Source organism: Notolepis coatsorum (genome assembly GCF_963971535.1).
Source record: "Notolepis coatsorum genome assembly, chromosome: 16".
NCBI classification, from domain to species: domain Eukaryota; kingdom Metazoa; phylum Chordata; class Actinopteri; order Aulopiformes; family Paralepididae; genus Notolepis; species Notolepis coatsorum.
The window spans coordinates 23,822,420-23,838,870 of NC_140180.1; the positions used below are offsets into that span (position 1 = coordinate 23,822,420).

At 42.3% G+C, this 16,451-nt stretch overlaps 1 protein-coding gene across 11 annotated transcripts in view; it reads right to left on the reverse strand.

The window, feature by feature from the left end:
- ankhd1 (ankyrin repeat and KH domain containing 1) overlaps nucleotides 1-16,451 on the reverse strand; it is a 95,831-nt gene that overhangs the window by 43,559 nt on the left and 35,821 nt on the right. For 8 of the 11 annotated variants that reach the window (XM_084332218.1, XM_084332210.1, XM_084332211.1 and 5 more), the window contains exons 3-7: nucleotides 13,264-13,420; nucleotides 11,731-11,893; nucleotides 9,277-9,424; nucleotides 4,597-4,830; nucleotides 1,146-1,240 (exon numbers count right to left, since the gene is read on the reverse strand). In XM_084332218.1, coding sequence (XP_084188344.1) covers nucleotides 1,146-1,240; nucleotides 4,597-4,830; nucleotides 9,277-9,424; nucleotides 11,731-11,893; nucleotides 13,264-13,420 — 797 coding nt within the window. The remainder of the gene's footprint in view (nucleotides 1-1,145; nucleotides 1,241-4,596; nucleotides 4,831-9,276; nucleotides 9,425-11,730; nucleotides 11,894-13,263; nucleotides 13,421-16,451) is intronic. The other 3 variants (XM_084332219.1, XM_084332215.1, XM_084332214.1) reach the window with 1 other exon arrangement.

The window sequence follows — 16,451 nt, forward strand, 5'->3', positions numbered from 1 at the left end:
CCTTCCGGTGACAGAGAGCTGTCCCAAACCAAATAGCTGCAGCTACTATGTGTTGTCAAGTTATTGTTATAAGGACCCCAGTCCAAGCTACAACAGTCTGCATTCCCTTAACAATTGTTTGTATTGAGCCGTATTGTATTGTACCCATATGCAATATGTTAAAGAAAGTTTACATCCATTCATTCTGCTAGCATTACCGATTGGCACTGCCACTGGATAACATGAGCTAGTGTTAGCTATCAAACCCTGTTAGCTCAAAGCTCCTCTTTCAACTTAACAAGCATTAAACAAAATGGCCCAGTCATCTATTCACCTTTGTTTAATACACACAGCGTTGTCTCTAATGTTATCTAACTACTGATAGCTCGCGATATCATCAGTTTGGTGCTGGCTAAGTAGCGTGAGCTAACGTTAGCTTCTAGCCACAATGCTATATTGTTATAATGGCATACTCCATTGACGTTAGCATGCAGCTAACAATGCTACCGATCTTTTTTTAGACTAAACTATCCGCTCTTGGTGGTCACTTGTGTTGATGTTAGTTTTGTTTCATCAACAAATGACAGGCAGAACACACAGTGAATGTATCCGTTTTGTTTATTGCACTTTTATTAGGCTTTGCTGAAAAATAATTGCTGCATTGGGTAACTAGGCAAAAGATGGTGGCCGCCTTGTTGACATTTGCTTTGCAGGCACATTCAAGTTCTGATTGGTTGAAATTGCCTTCATGTTTGCCACCTACTGCCACCTACTGCTTTGGCAGTGTACTACATCAGTGTGCTCGGGTGACAAAAACAAAAAAAAAAACGAAAGTGTGACTCGAGGCGCACGACGTCGCGGCGAAACGCATATGACAACAATACGAAGATGAAACGAAAGGTGTAACCGCAGTCTGAGAGAGAAAGAGAAGGGTTTTCTCATATGAAGTGATGAGGCTTGGGTCAGATGTATTCCCCCTGAGAGAGAAAGAGAAGGGTGTTCTCATATGAAGTGATGAGGCTTGGGTCAGATGTATTCCCCCTGAGAGAGAAAGAGAAGGGTGTTCTCATATGAAGTGATGAGGCTTGGGTCAGATGTATTCCCCCTGAGAGAGAAAGAGAAGGGTGTTCTCATATGAAGTGATGAGGCTTGGGTCAGATACTCACCATGCAGGCCTCCATCAGTGCCGTGTGCATCTCATCTGTCTTGTGTTCCTGGTCGGCGCCGGCCTCCAACAGAAACCGCACCATGTCCAAGTGACCTGCCGGGAGAACACCAGTTCTTTAACGAAAAGCCTTCGACAAGATTAACAGGATACATTTTGATTTGTGTTCCATAAATGTGTGCGTGTACATGCTGTGGAAACTAACATTAAATAAATAATCTATTGTAATCTATTACTTGGGCCGAGTATATATATATATATTAGGGCTGTCAAAATGAATGCTTTAATGAGATTAATTTAAATTATATAAAGCATTAAAATAAATTAATCTAGATTAATCTATGGAGTGAAAAATGGGTTGTTTTTATTTCTGTTAGTGCTGCGGATATAAGAAAGGTCTAGCTGAGTCAATGTTGATGGTTTTGTTGAACATTTGTATTTCACAGGAGAGAAACTATTCAAAGAAAGCTATTAACCCATTCTCTGCCACCACTTTGACCATCCTAAACCATCCTCTGCCAGCGCTATTTGTCTATGGAGATGTTCACCTTCTTTGCAGGGCTATAACTTTTTAAATTGTATTGCTAAATTGACATTACTATGGCCCATACAACATCAATTATCTATCGTTCAGGATGTAGGAACGTTTTACTTTTTCATTCACACATTCATACTAAAATACCGTCTAGAGTATAAATATGTTTTTATTGTTTTCTGCAGTATTTCATATAATGTGAGATATAGGCATAAATGCATATATTAGATTATCAAATGCAGTTTGATACCGATCCATGCTATATTAAAAATGTCAACTGTACATGGTCCTAAACGTCATGACTGATCATCTGCGGGTGAACGGAGGGGGGGGGTCGTTTATAATTCAATGACCGACGTTAAATGATTTATGTAGTATGGGTGATATATTGATCAGAGCGGTTTGTATCGAAAATGATAAAAGAAAAACGCTGAAACTCACGTCAGTCTCCTCGTAGCGTTGGGCGATGAGAGTGGAGCAAACAGATCCCAATTATGTGATGTTGATCGATGCGATCCATTTCCGGTTTGTATATTACTAATACACGTCCAAATCATCTAGATTATTGAGTTATGGCAAAGATCCATATCCACGGTGTCTGTATTGAGCCCCGGGACGATAAACGAGTGGCCGGACGAAATTAGGGGACGGACCGAGCTGCAACGGGCACTTCCGGTTTGGCAACTCGCCGATCGGCCACCAGGTGGCAGTATTGAAGCGTTGCAGAGTTGTGCGGAGTCCTACAGCATCAGCCAAGACTCCGTGGGTGAAATATGAATACCATGACGAAAATATGAAATATTGATATCAAAAACGCCTTACGCTGTTATTGGCAGACAACGCATGGCGGAGAAACACGCCTTAACGCGGTATTGGCGGAGCATGGGTTAAAATAGTCTTTGAATCTAAATATACTTTATTTGTGTTGATCTTACATTAATTCCATGATTTTACTCAAGTAAATATCTGTTACAAGCTTTGGTCTCAAGTAGAAAAATGCTATTTTTGATCTAGATTAATTACAGAAAATTGTGAGATTAATTAGTTAACTTTTTTTAATCTATTGACAGCACTAATATAATGTATGTCAATGGGGGATAAATAGATACCAAATACTATACCATTTGGGGTTATGGTGTCAGACAAGGGGGACTTTTTACTTGGATGATCCGTCTACTGGGTGAGGGATTGGTAATACTCTAGTGAACCATATAATGCACGCAGATGATCTTGTGGTCTTTAGTCCAAGTAATGCGGGTCTTTAGCAGCTCTTTACAATGTTGTGCGTGTTATGGAACATGATATCAAAAATAATTTATAATTGATATGTAGAACCAAAGAGGACAAATGTCTAAAGGAATCCTGAATTTCAAACTGATAATAATATTGTTGTTTGCAATATACAGTCAAATAACTTGGGGAGTTTATTACAGAACAAATGACATGATATTTATAGGCAAGGCCACGAAACATTATCTCACGTAAGTTTAGTCTGTGTAGAAAAGGAGTAAAGATGTCTCTGTTCAGACTCAGAGCATATTGTACACCACTCTATACTGCACACGTGTGGTCAAACTACAAAAAAGCAAGATGACAGAAACGTCAAGTAGCTTATAATGACGCTGTGAGAATATTAGAGACCTAGATGGTGTAGTGCAAGTGAGATGTTCATGGCTGCAAGAGTCAATATTTTCCGAGATATCTTAAGAAATCTTCTGTATAAATGCTGAAGTTTTATCTGTGGAAACACTGGTACAGCTGTCTATATGTAAAACATTTGTCTGAATATAACTGCATATAACCCCTCTATATACCTACTTGTACACCTGCACATAACCCATAGCTCTGTATGATAGCATGTACAATAATGCTGTATATACAATATATTTATTCTCACCGCATATATATATCCACCCATCTGAACTTATCTGCAAATAATTCTTTACTATATCTATATATGTACATATCCTACTCTTACTAGTTATGCTGCTGGCCAGTATGACTATACCATAATGTCTTTATACCTGTATCACTGTAAATATTATACTACAACTCTGTACATACATCCGATTAGCACTACACTCTAATACTAATTAGTATCATTTGTATATTTTGTAACCAGTTTAATCCCCTGTACATTGTATATTACTATTGCACTTTACTGTTACATTTGCACTCTAGGGCGGTCGGATGGCGTAGCGGAGATTGCGCTCGTCACCAATGCAAGAGGCTGCGGTCTCGACTCCCGGAGTCAGCATTGCCTGCGGCTTGGGCCGATCGTCATACTAACTCGTTTGGCTGAGTTAGCGGGAGGGAAGTCGAGGATGGTAATCTGGCGTTGTGGACAGCGACGCCTACAGGTCAGGTCTGGGCGCCTGCTCAGGAAATGGTGAAGGCAGCGTGACCTCCCACGCGTTACACTTCACCAATGAGAGTCCTCGCTGCCAGGTGAAAAAAGAGCCACTGGCTGTCTCCGCACGTGTCGGAGGAAGCGTGTGGTAGACTTCAGGGTTCCCTTGTACCGACCAGTAGGGGGAACATGCGCACAACAACCAGGTAGGGGAGGGGGGGAATTGGCATTACGACAAAAAATTGGGATGGGGAGAAAAATAGAAAATCAGGCGGAGAAAAAGAGGAAAAAAAATTTAAAATAAAAACATTTGCACTCTGGTTGGATGCCAAACTTCTTTTCGTTGTACTGTACTTGAGCTGTATAATGACAATACATTTGAATCTAATTCATCTGTATTTCATTTTATTGTTCTTCCTTTTACTCTTTTAAACAAATTTTTAATGGTGCTTTTATTGCGTTTTACATGTATTTTATTCTAGGCATTGTCTCGTCTTTAATATGGACCTAAAGAGTCTGAATTGAATGCAGTCAGTGCTGCAGTGGCACCGGGCGCACGACTCTGACCTTTGTAGCAGGCGAGTGTGAGTGCGCTCTCTTTGAACTCGTTGGAGTGTGTGTTGATGCCGGCCCCGTACTCCAGCAGGACCCGGGCCACCTCCACGTGGCCCGCGCTCGCCGCCTCCATCAGGGGCGTGTGTCCGTTCTCGTTGTGGTCCTCGATGTTGGCGCCCTCCTTCAGTAGCACCTTCACCACGTCTACGAAGCCGCCCGCACACGCGTACGTGAGAGCCGTGTTGCCTGGAGGAGAGAGCGGAGGTTAGAACTTGCAGGTTGTTGTTACTATGTGTCCTTTGTGCCATGGACTAAACTGTACCGGTGTATTTCAATTCTGAATTGAAATACTAATGATTTAACAATCTGTGTGTCGCAGATGAAAAGTCTAAAGTAGATGGACAAGTGATTTTGTTTGCAGATGATTCTGTTGGAAGAAAATGTAACACTGTTTGGAAAGATTGTTAAGGGAATATCGCAATAAGGGGTAGGACCTGATAAGCATACTTGCTTCTTCCTATTCCTTTTCGGACAAAATACCGTTTAGTTTATTATTACCGTACTTTATATATTTCTTTCTTTTCACAGCAAATTATATATTTTTTTTATCAATTTTTTTTTCTTTTTCTCCAACATGAAACAAAACATATATCACAAACAATACAATAATAATACATAAAAAGACTTCCCAAGACAATAACTTAACACCACATGACAAGACAATAACTGATACAGACTGTACAGTGAATATCCTACATGGACACTCGCTCGTTCTCTCCCCCCCCCCCCCCCCCCCCCGCTCACGTGTTACACCTTTGTATTTTTCTATATTGTTATATCTTACCAAACCATTCATTGATTCAAAAGGTGGCGTTTTTACAGGTGACGTAGTTAGGACACACTGTTGCGAGACACCTTGTGTGCTCCCCAGGCCTCTGGCCTACGCCCAAATGAAGAGAGCCAGGGTGTGGCTGCCGGATGGAGACCCACGCGGGGCTCTGCAGGACTAAAACCTATCCCCACAAATTCGTACCGACAGAAGATTTGCCAGAGGGGCATCACCCACCGTTGTTAATAAAAGAGAGGGCTGGCATTTTAACAATTGTGACTTCATGCGGATGCAAATTAATGCATTGGTAACTTTTTTTTTTAACCCCTTAAGCCCAGAGCCTAATTTTCCGAAAATCCTTGGTATCTAGGGACATCTATGGACCTCAGTGAATGTATTCCCAGTGTCAGAAATATTGTGTCTATTACTAGGCTTGCTTAAATTGTGATGAAACAAAGGATAATATGAATTATGATTTTTCTTTGCATCTTTGACAGTGAATAACACCATGCTAAAAATGAGCAGACATGAAAAACTGCCACTGAGCTCGTTTAGTACCTTCTTGAGATCACGTGTACAAAATCTAAGGAAATTAATAAAGGGAAGATGATTAAACAGAAGGTTTTGTAGATACAGTACCGAATTCTCCCATCCGGAGCAATGCAATTTGAAATATTATTATAGAATATAGAATAGCAGGCCTATAACTTACTTTATTATAGCCAATTCGCACATTTATGGATTGGGCCAAATCTTCTTTCAAATGGCCGAGTTCAATTTGGATTTAGTATCACCAGGCGTGCATGAAGAACAGATAATGAAATCTACTGTATGTACAGTAGGTTTTTTATTCTTGCAAGAGCGCCGCCATTTTGAAACTGATTTCAAATCGGATGGTTGCTAAATGCTCAAAATAGGGGAGACAAACTAACTGTGCGCCAATATATGCCAATAACTTTCAGTTTTGTGATATATAATCCAGAGTAATAAGAAAATTTAAAATAATAATCAGGAAGTAATTAGCTTGAAGAAAGCTAGAGGCCTTTTGGGAAGTGTAGTTTTGAAAAAATTCCAACGCTCATTGAAAGCTCTGGATGTCCTCTTCTCAAAATTACTACATTCACCGACGGCCGATAATTCAAAACACATTTTTTAAAACTAAAATCGCACTAATAATACTTTAACCTATTGGTAAAATAACGTATTGATGAAAATATACATTATAACTGCTGTTGTGACATGGTTATGAATTATGATGTTTATTCTTGAATACGTTTGAAAAAAAAAAACTATAATTATGTCAGACAGTCTGGAGAGCTTGATTTATGACGTGATGTAATTTGCGGTCCGGCCCCGGACTGCACAGGCGGAAGAGGTTAATACCCATTGTGTCTTTGTCGGGGCTCGGGATCTCTCAGACCCTGCCTGTAGTGGATCATTATTTGCATAATTTTTTTTAAATTATAATAATTCTATCAGGCGGCTGGGTGGCGCAGCGGACTAAGCGCTCGTCACCAACGCAAGGAGACACTGGTATAGAATCCGGCTGTCAGCGTTGCCTCCGGCTTGGCCAGCCGTCATACTGGCTCAATTGGCAGAGTCAGCGGGAGGGAAGCCGGTGGGGTGGTATTCTGGTCGTTGTAAACAGCGACTCCTACAGGTCGGTCAGGGTGCCTGCACAGCGAGGGAGGGAGATGGTGAGGGGTAGTGTGACCTCCCACACGTTACACCTCACCAATGACAGTCCGCGCTGGCAGGTGAAAAGATGCTGCTGGCTGTCTCCTATGTCTCGGAGGAAGCATCTGATAGACTTCAGGGCTCCCTAGACCGACCAGTGGGGGGCACATGCGAGCAACGACCAGGAAGGGGAGGGGGGAATTGGCCTAACGACTAAATTGGGATGGGAGAAAAACAGGAGGAGAAAAAGTGGATACAAAAATTTAAAAAATTCTATCTAGCTAATATTATGTGTATACCGTAGTTAACATTATGTGTTTTGCGATTATGAAAAGGCACAGGTCTACAGAGGAGGGGGCACGAGATCACGATATGATAAGAGGATTCCGATTACAGAAATGCCAATTCATTTGAACAAATTTCACGTCACTCGGTATTCGTTGGAACTTGATTTGGGGAGAAGTCACTTCTGGACTATAAAGTGAATTGACCATCTCAAAGGCCGCCCTCTTTGCTTGATCCTCTTATCTAATTGGAGGGTCAATAATAGGGCGGAGCTTGAGCTAGGTCGATTGAACCTAATCCTATCCAGCACTGCGGGATACACTCTGTGTGTGCGTGTGAGAGGGGGTAAGAGGGGGAGAGAAGGGGAGTGTGTGTGAAGGGAAAAAAAAAGAAAAAAAAAAAAAAAGAGAGAGAGAGAGAGAGAGAGAGAGAGAGAGAGAGAGAGAGAGAGAGAGATAGAGAGAGAGAGAGAGAGAGAGAGAGAGAGAGAGAGAGAGAGAGAGAGAGAGAGAGAGAGAGAGAGAGGGTAAGAGGGTAAGAGAGATGGAGAGAGAGATGGAGAGAGAGAGAGAGAGAGAGAGAGAGAGAGAGTAAGAGGGTAAGGCTGCGGTTACACCTTTCGTTTCATTTTCGTTTCATTGTCATACGCGTTTCGCCGCGACGTCCTGCGCCTCGAGTCACACTTTCGTTTTTTTTTTGTTTTTGTCACCTGAGCACACTGATGTAGTACACTGCCAAAGCAGTAGGTGGCAGTAGGTGGCGAACATGAAGGCAATTTCAACCAATCAGAACTTGAATGTGCCAATACACTTCCTGGTAGCTCCAGCAAAGAAAATGTCAACAAGGCAGACGCCTATGGGCGCCACCATCTTGCCTATTTACTCAATGCAGCAATTCTTTTTCAGCAAAGCCTAATAAAAGTGCAATAAACAAAACGGATACATTCACTGTGTGTTCTGCCTGTCATTTGTTGATGAAACAAAACTAACATCAACACAAGTGACCACCAAGAGCGGATAGTTTAGTCTAAAAAAAGATCGGTAGCATTGTTAGCTGCATGCTAACATCAATGGAATTTGCCATTATAACAGTATAGCATTGTGGCTAGAAGCTAACGTTAGCTCACGCTACTTAGCCAGCACCAAACTGATGATATCGGGAGCTATCAGTGGTTAGATAACATTAGAGACAACGCTGTGTGTATTAAACAAAGGTGAATAGATGACTGGGCCATTTTGTTTAATGCTTGTTAAGTTGAAAGAGGAGCTTTGAGGTAACAGGGTTTGATAGCTAACACTAGCTCATGTTATCCAGTGGCAGTGCCAATCGGTAATGCTAGCAGAATGAATGGATGTAAACTTTATTTAACATATTGCATATGGGTACAATACAATACGGCTCAATACAAACAATTGTTAAGGGAATGCAGACTGTTGTAGCTTGGACTGGGGTCCTTATAACAATAACTTGACAACACATAGTAGCTGCAGCTATTTGGTTTGGGACAGCTCTGCTGTCACCGGAAGGGCACGCAGATGGTATCTACTGCGCATGGGCGTTTTCGCAACAACGGCTCCGTGCAGACTACACGCTGTTGTCGGCGCGTTTTTTAGCGGTTCTCCAAAACGCAAACACAATTTAGCGTTTCAGCCGTATGCACAAAAAAACGCCTAAAAAACGCATTTCTGTGTAATAGGGACATGAAACGTATTCAAAAACGTATAAAAAAACGCCACAAAAACACCAGTCTAACCATGGCCTAAGAGAGATGGAGAGAGAGGGAGGGGGTAAGAGAGAGGGGGAGGGGGTAAGAGAGGGGGAGGGGAAAAGAGAGGCAGGGCAGAGAGAGAGAGAGATGGAGTGTGTGTATGTGTGTGTGTGTGTGTGTGTGTGTGTCCAACCTGTGGAGGACTGTGCGTTGACGTCTGCCCCGTGGACCAGCAGCAGTTTGACTATGTCCACGTATCCTCCGCTGGCAGCAGCCATCAGTGGCGTAATGTCCCCCTTGATGCCCCGGTCCTCCACGTTGGCGTGCATGGCCAGCAACACCTGCAGATACACAGAGAGAGAGGATCAGAGGCTGGAGGGTTAAAAGCAACAGTTGCCATTGGAGGTTCGTGAAAAGAGGGCAGGGCTTGAGATCGAAAGGTCGGTTTTCCTTTGTTCGTCAACTTTACGGAATACTTGTTTTTTTCTTAAAAGGAAAGCAACATCCCTCGACCCGCTTAGTAACAACCATAGGCAAACATGCAGTATATGTGTCACTCCTACAGATTGAAAGTAGCAATGCCGCGCTGATATGTCCGGTTTCCGAATTTATAGACCCTATAGAATTTTCTATAGGGTCACTGTCGGTTAGTCAACACCCTCTAGCGGCCACAGGTTTCGTTCTAGGAGGCTGAAATTTCCCAGCGCATCCCCACCTGTGTGTTCATACCAGCTGTGTTTTTCTCCGCGTGCATCCAGACAGAAAGCCCAGTCGAGAGCTGAGCTATGCTAGCTTGCAGCCGGATAGCTTTCTACTGCAACGCACAGGAAATTGGTATCCATGTTCTTGTCCGACTCTTGTATTTTTCCATTAGCCGCAGTGAACGAGCAAATAAAACCCTGACGGACACCATGTGTTGATATTGTGCAACAGCAAACGTCTTTGAGAATTTATCAGCCGTCCAAAACAATAATGACACTACCATCTACTTCATATATAAAAAATAAAGTGGCTCTTTCTAGACGGACCGTGTTACACCTTTTTTTATGATTTACAAACAAAGTTTATCATAAAAACAAACACTTACCAATTTCCCAGTGAAAGTTGCCTAAATCATCCATAATGCAACGCAGCTAAGCTGCAATAGATAAAACTCCTGTGGCTCAATTAAGTTTAATTAAGTTTGCCATTAACTAGTCAAAATGCTGTTATTTTTTATTCATGCTGTAATTATTCACTAAGTGAAGGAGAGGCGGGACGGGGCAGGATCAGAGAGAATCCCACAAAAAGGTTGATTTTTGTGGGCATACAGCAAATTAAAACATTTAAAATCCTGGAATGTGTTGAACATCAACAATTAACAATATCCAACAATGTCAACACATCTAAAAGTGGGGACTGGTTGTCAACAGGCGGTAAAGCATACAAGGTATGGGTTAGGAATAGAACAGTTTGGGTAAAGAATCCGACCACCAAGGTTCGGGGCACTTTTCGGTTTACTTTGGTACTGTGGAACCCTTCGCTGTAGTCCAATACATCACACCTGGGGTGTGTATTGTTTATAGTAAACGTTATATGTATTGCACCTTTCATAACAGGCATTGCAGCCCAAAGTGATTCACAGCAGTGATGTAGACACAAAATAGACATAGGCCTAAAATGAGCTCCACGTCATAATTATAGACAGGCATAGAATGAGCAGAGAATTGACCTCCCGAAATTGTTTTAATCGAAACACGAAAAGCGCACTTTCACCTTTCCACACCCCTATATTTAAGACATTTCTAAGCCTTTTTTTTAACCTCTTACCAAGCACCGGCTCGAAATCGGGCCGCCATGTATTGCCCATGCACGCACGTCGCGGCACTTTGCGAGCGTCTACCGGCTCGGGTAAGCCCTCGTTTTCAAGGAAAATATAAATATTCCATGATAATCGCCCTTTTCTGGAATATTCTAGAATACACAAAAACGTTGTAATTTTTCAGCCTATTTATGAATCGTTTTCAAATAAACGCTAGATTATCGATAGTATATGTGTAAGTATGCACGCTATATAGGAGATCTGAAAAATCGATTATCTGATTTCCTCAAAGCGATCGCGCACATACAGACCCATCACACAGATCTCAGCGAATACAACTCTGATTATCCCAAGACTTGTAAAATAGATTCCTTACCTCAGATCAGATGTTCTCCAAAAAGATCATTCCAATTCCTGATCGCCATTCCAAAAATCGATCGCTTTTATTGATCCAACGCTACATACTGTACACATGTATTCCACGCTGTTCTGAGGGTCCACAATGAATCCGATCGGCTCGGGTTACATGCCTGAGAAGTAAAATGTGGATTCCGGATTTTTCTTTTCTCATCCATTTTCATTGAGTCCATTCCAAAAGGGTGCATTACCATCTGGGAGACGATAGGGGGCGTTTTTTTCCACATCTGAGCTCCTGATGGGGCTGGTTTACCAACGGGAGACTCGGTTGATGAAATATGAATTCAGATCGCTAATAAAAAAATAACACGCTAATTGTCGTGGTGGGCATTCAGGCATTGGGCTGATAAAACGTGTTATCACATGATGGGCACTGAAAATGTTAAGACCCCACAGGAACTCCGATACCCGCCCCTTCCTTCCACACACCTGTGCGAGTTCGTAGTATCCGGCCGAGCAGGCGAGGCACAGCAGACTCTCCCCCTCCTCCGTGTGTTCGTTGACGCTGCGGCCCTCGTCCAGCAGCTTGCGCACTGCGTTCACGTCGCCGTCCGAGCACGCCTCCGCTAGACTGCGGCTGAAAATAACCAGACTGCTACAATTACTGCCACTGTGACAGGTGAACACACACACACACACACCTAACAATTACACTGTTGCAACTTACTCCCAGCTCACAAAACAAATACAGACACCTGTACACATGCAACACAAATAGATTCAGGAGACCGATCTTGGGCCAGGCGATTAATCGAGTTTCAGTTTCAAATTAAGATTTTGGCTTTGCACGATCATGAAAACAAGATAATCGAGATAGATCGTGCCGCATGCCGTGATGCTCTCATTCCTTCAAAATCAATGAATAATGTAATAATGTATCCCTCAATATTTTCAATATTTCTAAATGTTCTTATGTACCCCAGTTGCTATTGCATGTACATATTTGCGTTATATATATTACATATATACATACATACCAACTGTTTCGCCTGTTTTATCTAAGGGAGATCCCCCCTTGAACGGCCCTTCTAAGGTTACTCCCCTCCACATTGCCTGTGGTGCTTTTCTCCTATTGCTAGGTTTTTAGTGAGTTTTTCCTTACCTTCGCGTGGGGTATGTCTAGGAGTGTTGCATTTATTTATTTTACATTATATTTTGGATTTCATGTTTTTTTTTTTTTTTTTGTTCCTGATTTATTGTGATGTTTCTTCTTGACTTGTTAAAGACGTGTCCGGCCCATGGGGACATTAACCTGTGTTGTCGGGCCTTACAAATACATTTGATTTGATTTATTTAATAATCGTGATTTTTTAATTTTTTTTGTATCTACTTTTTCTCCCATTTTAAAAATTTTCTCCCATCCCAATTTCGTATTGTCCAATTCTACCCTCCCCTGTCTCGAACGCTGTTAGGCCATGCCTCCCACTGATCAGCTGCAATGTGGACCAAGCCTTGCATCACGTGTCGCCTTCGGTACTCGAGGAAGCAGCCGTCGCATCTTTTCACCTGCACAGCGCGATCTCTCAGCGGCGGGGGTCTGCGTGGGAGGGACACGCCGCCCCCGCTGCTTCCTGATTCTGCTGTGCAGGCGCACCAACCGACCTGTAGGAATCGCTGTCCACAAGTCCGATCCCCACCCACCAGCTTCCCACCCCCTAATACTGCCAATTGCGTTAGTATGAATGACCAGCCAAGCTGGTAGCAATGCAGAGAGCTGGGCTCGAACCCAGCATCTCCTGCATTAGTGGCGAGCGCCTTGCCCACTGCGCCACTTAGCCGCCCTAATAATCGTGATTTCAATATAAAAATCTAAATAGTCTAGATGATGATATTTTTATTTATTTTTTATTTTTTTATCGCCCAGCCATAGACCCATCACATATGGGTGTTCACTGCTCGGTAAGCAGAGCGTCTGGTGAGACGGGTGGATGAGACGAGAGGCAGGCTGGGTGAGATACATACTTGTCGGCTTGGCCGGCGTTGAGCGTGTTCTCCGCTCTCATGCGGGTCAGGGCTGCCGCGGCCTCGTCCAGGGCACAGCTCACGGAGGATGTCAGCCGCCGTAGCACCTCGGGGTCTGCAAAAGCTTTACCATCGGCAGTGGACAGTTTACCAATGCCTGCCGGACACCAGAGGGCAGAGGTGCATATGGCGAGAGGCAAACCGCAGGGTGGGGCACAACCACCAAACGCAGCCCAGAGAGACACCGGATGGAGAAGCAAGTCCAGTCCAGCCAATCCAATCCAATCCAGGTTAGTAGCGGCATCCAAAAATAAAAATAACACACACACAAGCATTTTGTTAATATAAGCCAAAAACATACATCTTTCATCAGTTCTATCGGATGACCCTATGTGTGATTCTATTGGCCCGTGTCAAACCTGCGCTCTTTTCTTGCTCCTCCAATCACAGCGGATTGCGGAATCACAGAGGATTTGACCCTGTGGGCAAACTTTAGAGGATGAGAACTTCGGAGGATCGAGAAAAGAGGGCAGGGTTTGAGACGGGTCGATTTCAATGACGATAGGCACTGGGTCAAAAAAAAAAGTACAACTTTTCTCCAATGCTAAGCGTTCTGGTCCTGCCAAACTCTTCATGATTTCTGGGCCTCTGTTTTTGAGTCCTTTATTTAAATGTTATATATATATATATACGGTATATATATATATATATATATATATATATATATATATATATATATAAATGCTAGTTTTTCCCCCCCCCATTTTCTCCTCAATTTAGTCGTTATGCCAATTCCCTGTGTAGACTAGGGGTGCACCGATCCGACTTTTTCAGTCCCGATACCGATAACTGGGCTTTGGGTATCGGCCGATACCGAGTACCGATCCGATAGCCATTGTTCAATTAATAAACTGTATGACTCACTGTGTGGAAGAGACTGGGATCATTCTTTTGTGCAAGGCAACATCAGGCTTGACTTAAAACATTACTTTCCTAACTTAGTGAAACAAAATGTAACAAATTAACAGAAATAAATGTACTGAATTGTTATTTATTATTATATTATATTATTTAAAAAAATCAGATATATATTTTTTTTTTTTCCTTAGATACCAAATCCAGCTATTTGTCATATCGGGGCCGATATCCGATATCAATATCGGATCGGTGCATCCCTAGCGTCGACCAGCCACTTCTCCCACCAGTTAGGAGTTTCAATGAAGAACTGCGTTCTACAAATGGCTATATCTTCGGACTTCCTCTGCCAGTCTCTTAGATTTTGGTCCATGTTTGTAATGTAATTAATCACGATCGATAATGGAACGCTCCGATCAAAGCTCCCGAGATGATAAATACAAAAGTATGTCAGGCCCAGCCAGCCCAAGGCAGCGGCCAATCGCAGATCTGCGCCGTCTACGTCAGCTTGCATCGATTGGCCGGCTGCATGTAGGCGTCGCCAGGAGGAGCTTGGCAGGCTCACCACAACCCTTGTAACCACGGTGAGGTACGAGTATAAATAAGGAGTTATACCCCACCAGCCTTCCACCCACTAACACTGGCAATTGTATTCATAGGGACGAACGGCTGCTGTGAAGTTCATCCGGTTTTTGAGTCCTTTTCATAGATAAACGGTAAAGACTCGATCCTCCTAACCCGGTAATGTTTGTTTGGGTGTATTACCGTCTCTTTGCATCAACCAAAGAAATCCTATTGAGTCTCTCAAATGCTGGATACTGAAACTAGCTTCAGGTTCATCTGGTCTCTGGAAGAAATTAAAACCCAGATAGGGTGATAGTTCATGTAGTTAATGTCTGTTGTACTATGGAACAGTGATGGAGAAGTCATGGACTCCAATAACAAAATAGTTCATGTAGTTAATAATGTCTGTTGTACTATGGAACAGTGATGGAGAAGTCATGGACTCCAATAACAAAATATGATGTAATCCTGTACATTGTAGTAAATAAGTAAGGGATAATCAACCAGTAGGTGTGCGCTAAACGGTTGTAAATGCACGGCGTGGAGGCAAAGAACCACCCGACGCGCAGTGGAGATAATTGCCTCTGCGAAGTGCCTTAAAACCATGTCTGGGCATAGATCACTAGATATATCAGTTTATAATAGCAGGGCTGTAGTGCAATCTTCTCCGTCAGTAGGGAATGGCAATCTTTAAATGCTTGAGCTGCAAACATTTCACCTACTTAATTCATACAATCTAATTGTAACGAAGATAATTAAGAATAAAAATTAAAAAAAACACGTTGGCATTTCCTGGTTGAAAGCAGAGGACATGGTGAAATGGACGTTAAATGTCTCATTAAATACTTAGGCTACAAACTTAGGACTGTTCTGACAGCACAATATTGATGTAGCTAAAAGATTCGCTGGGAGGAATGTTTTTAATGCATAGCTCAATTAACAAAATAAAATGGTTTGTGCTGCGGATCTTTGAAAACATCGGTTGAAATGAAATTCTGCAAGTACTCCATCATTCAGTTAAGCACCCCCCACCCCCAAAGTTCCTGGACTTGAGAAATGTCCTCATATGCTTATTTTCAGAGTTAATTATATTGTTTACACTGCTTACTTTTACCTTTTCTACTGTACTAAAACTGTATTGTCTATATGTCTTCTAACATTAGTGTTACCATGCCCATACCTGTACCTCCCTCCCCATGCTGCTATGATGACGCCTGAATTTCCCCAAGGGGATCAATAAAGGAATATCTCATCTTCTCCCCAGAGCAGTTCAGACCCTGGTTCCCGCAGGGTTCCTGAGTTAGTCCTTAGTTCCGAAACAGATACCGAAAATAGGAAACAGTTGGCCGAAAACCGAATGCCGCAAGGCTGAAAAAGATTATATATATATATATATATATATATATATATATAATGTATTTTTTTTTGTTCAGCTACCTGATTATGACAAAAGACATGATTATGGCTAAACTTAACTTAAATAATATTAATAATCACTATTATGGGTCCATAAAACATTTATTCAGCACTTTTGAATGCATACATTAATTCCAGACTGACTGCTGAAACATTTTCTCTTTGCATACAACAAAATGTGCATTAAAGTCAAGTGCATTTTCTTTTCTCTGTAGGATAACTACAACAAAGTGCATTCAGAACAAAGCCAAGGTGGTTTAAAACTGCATAAAGATCTGCACACACGAGAGGGA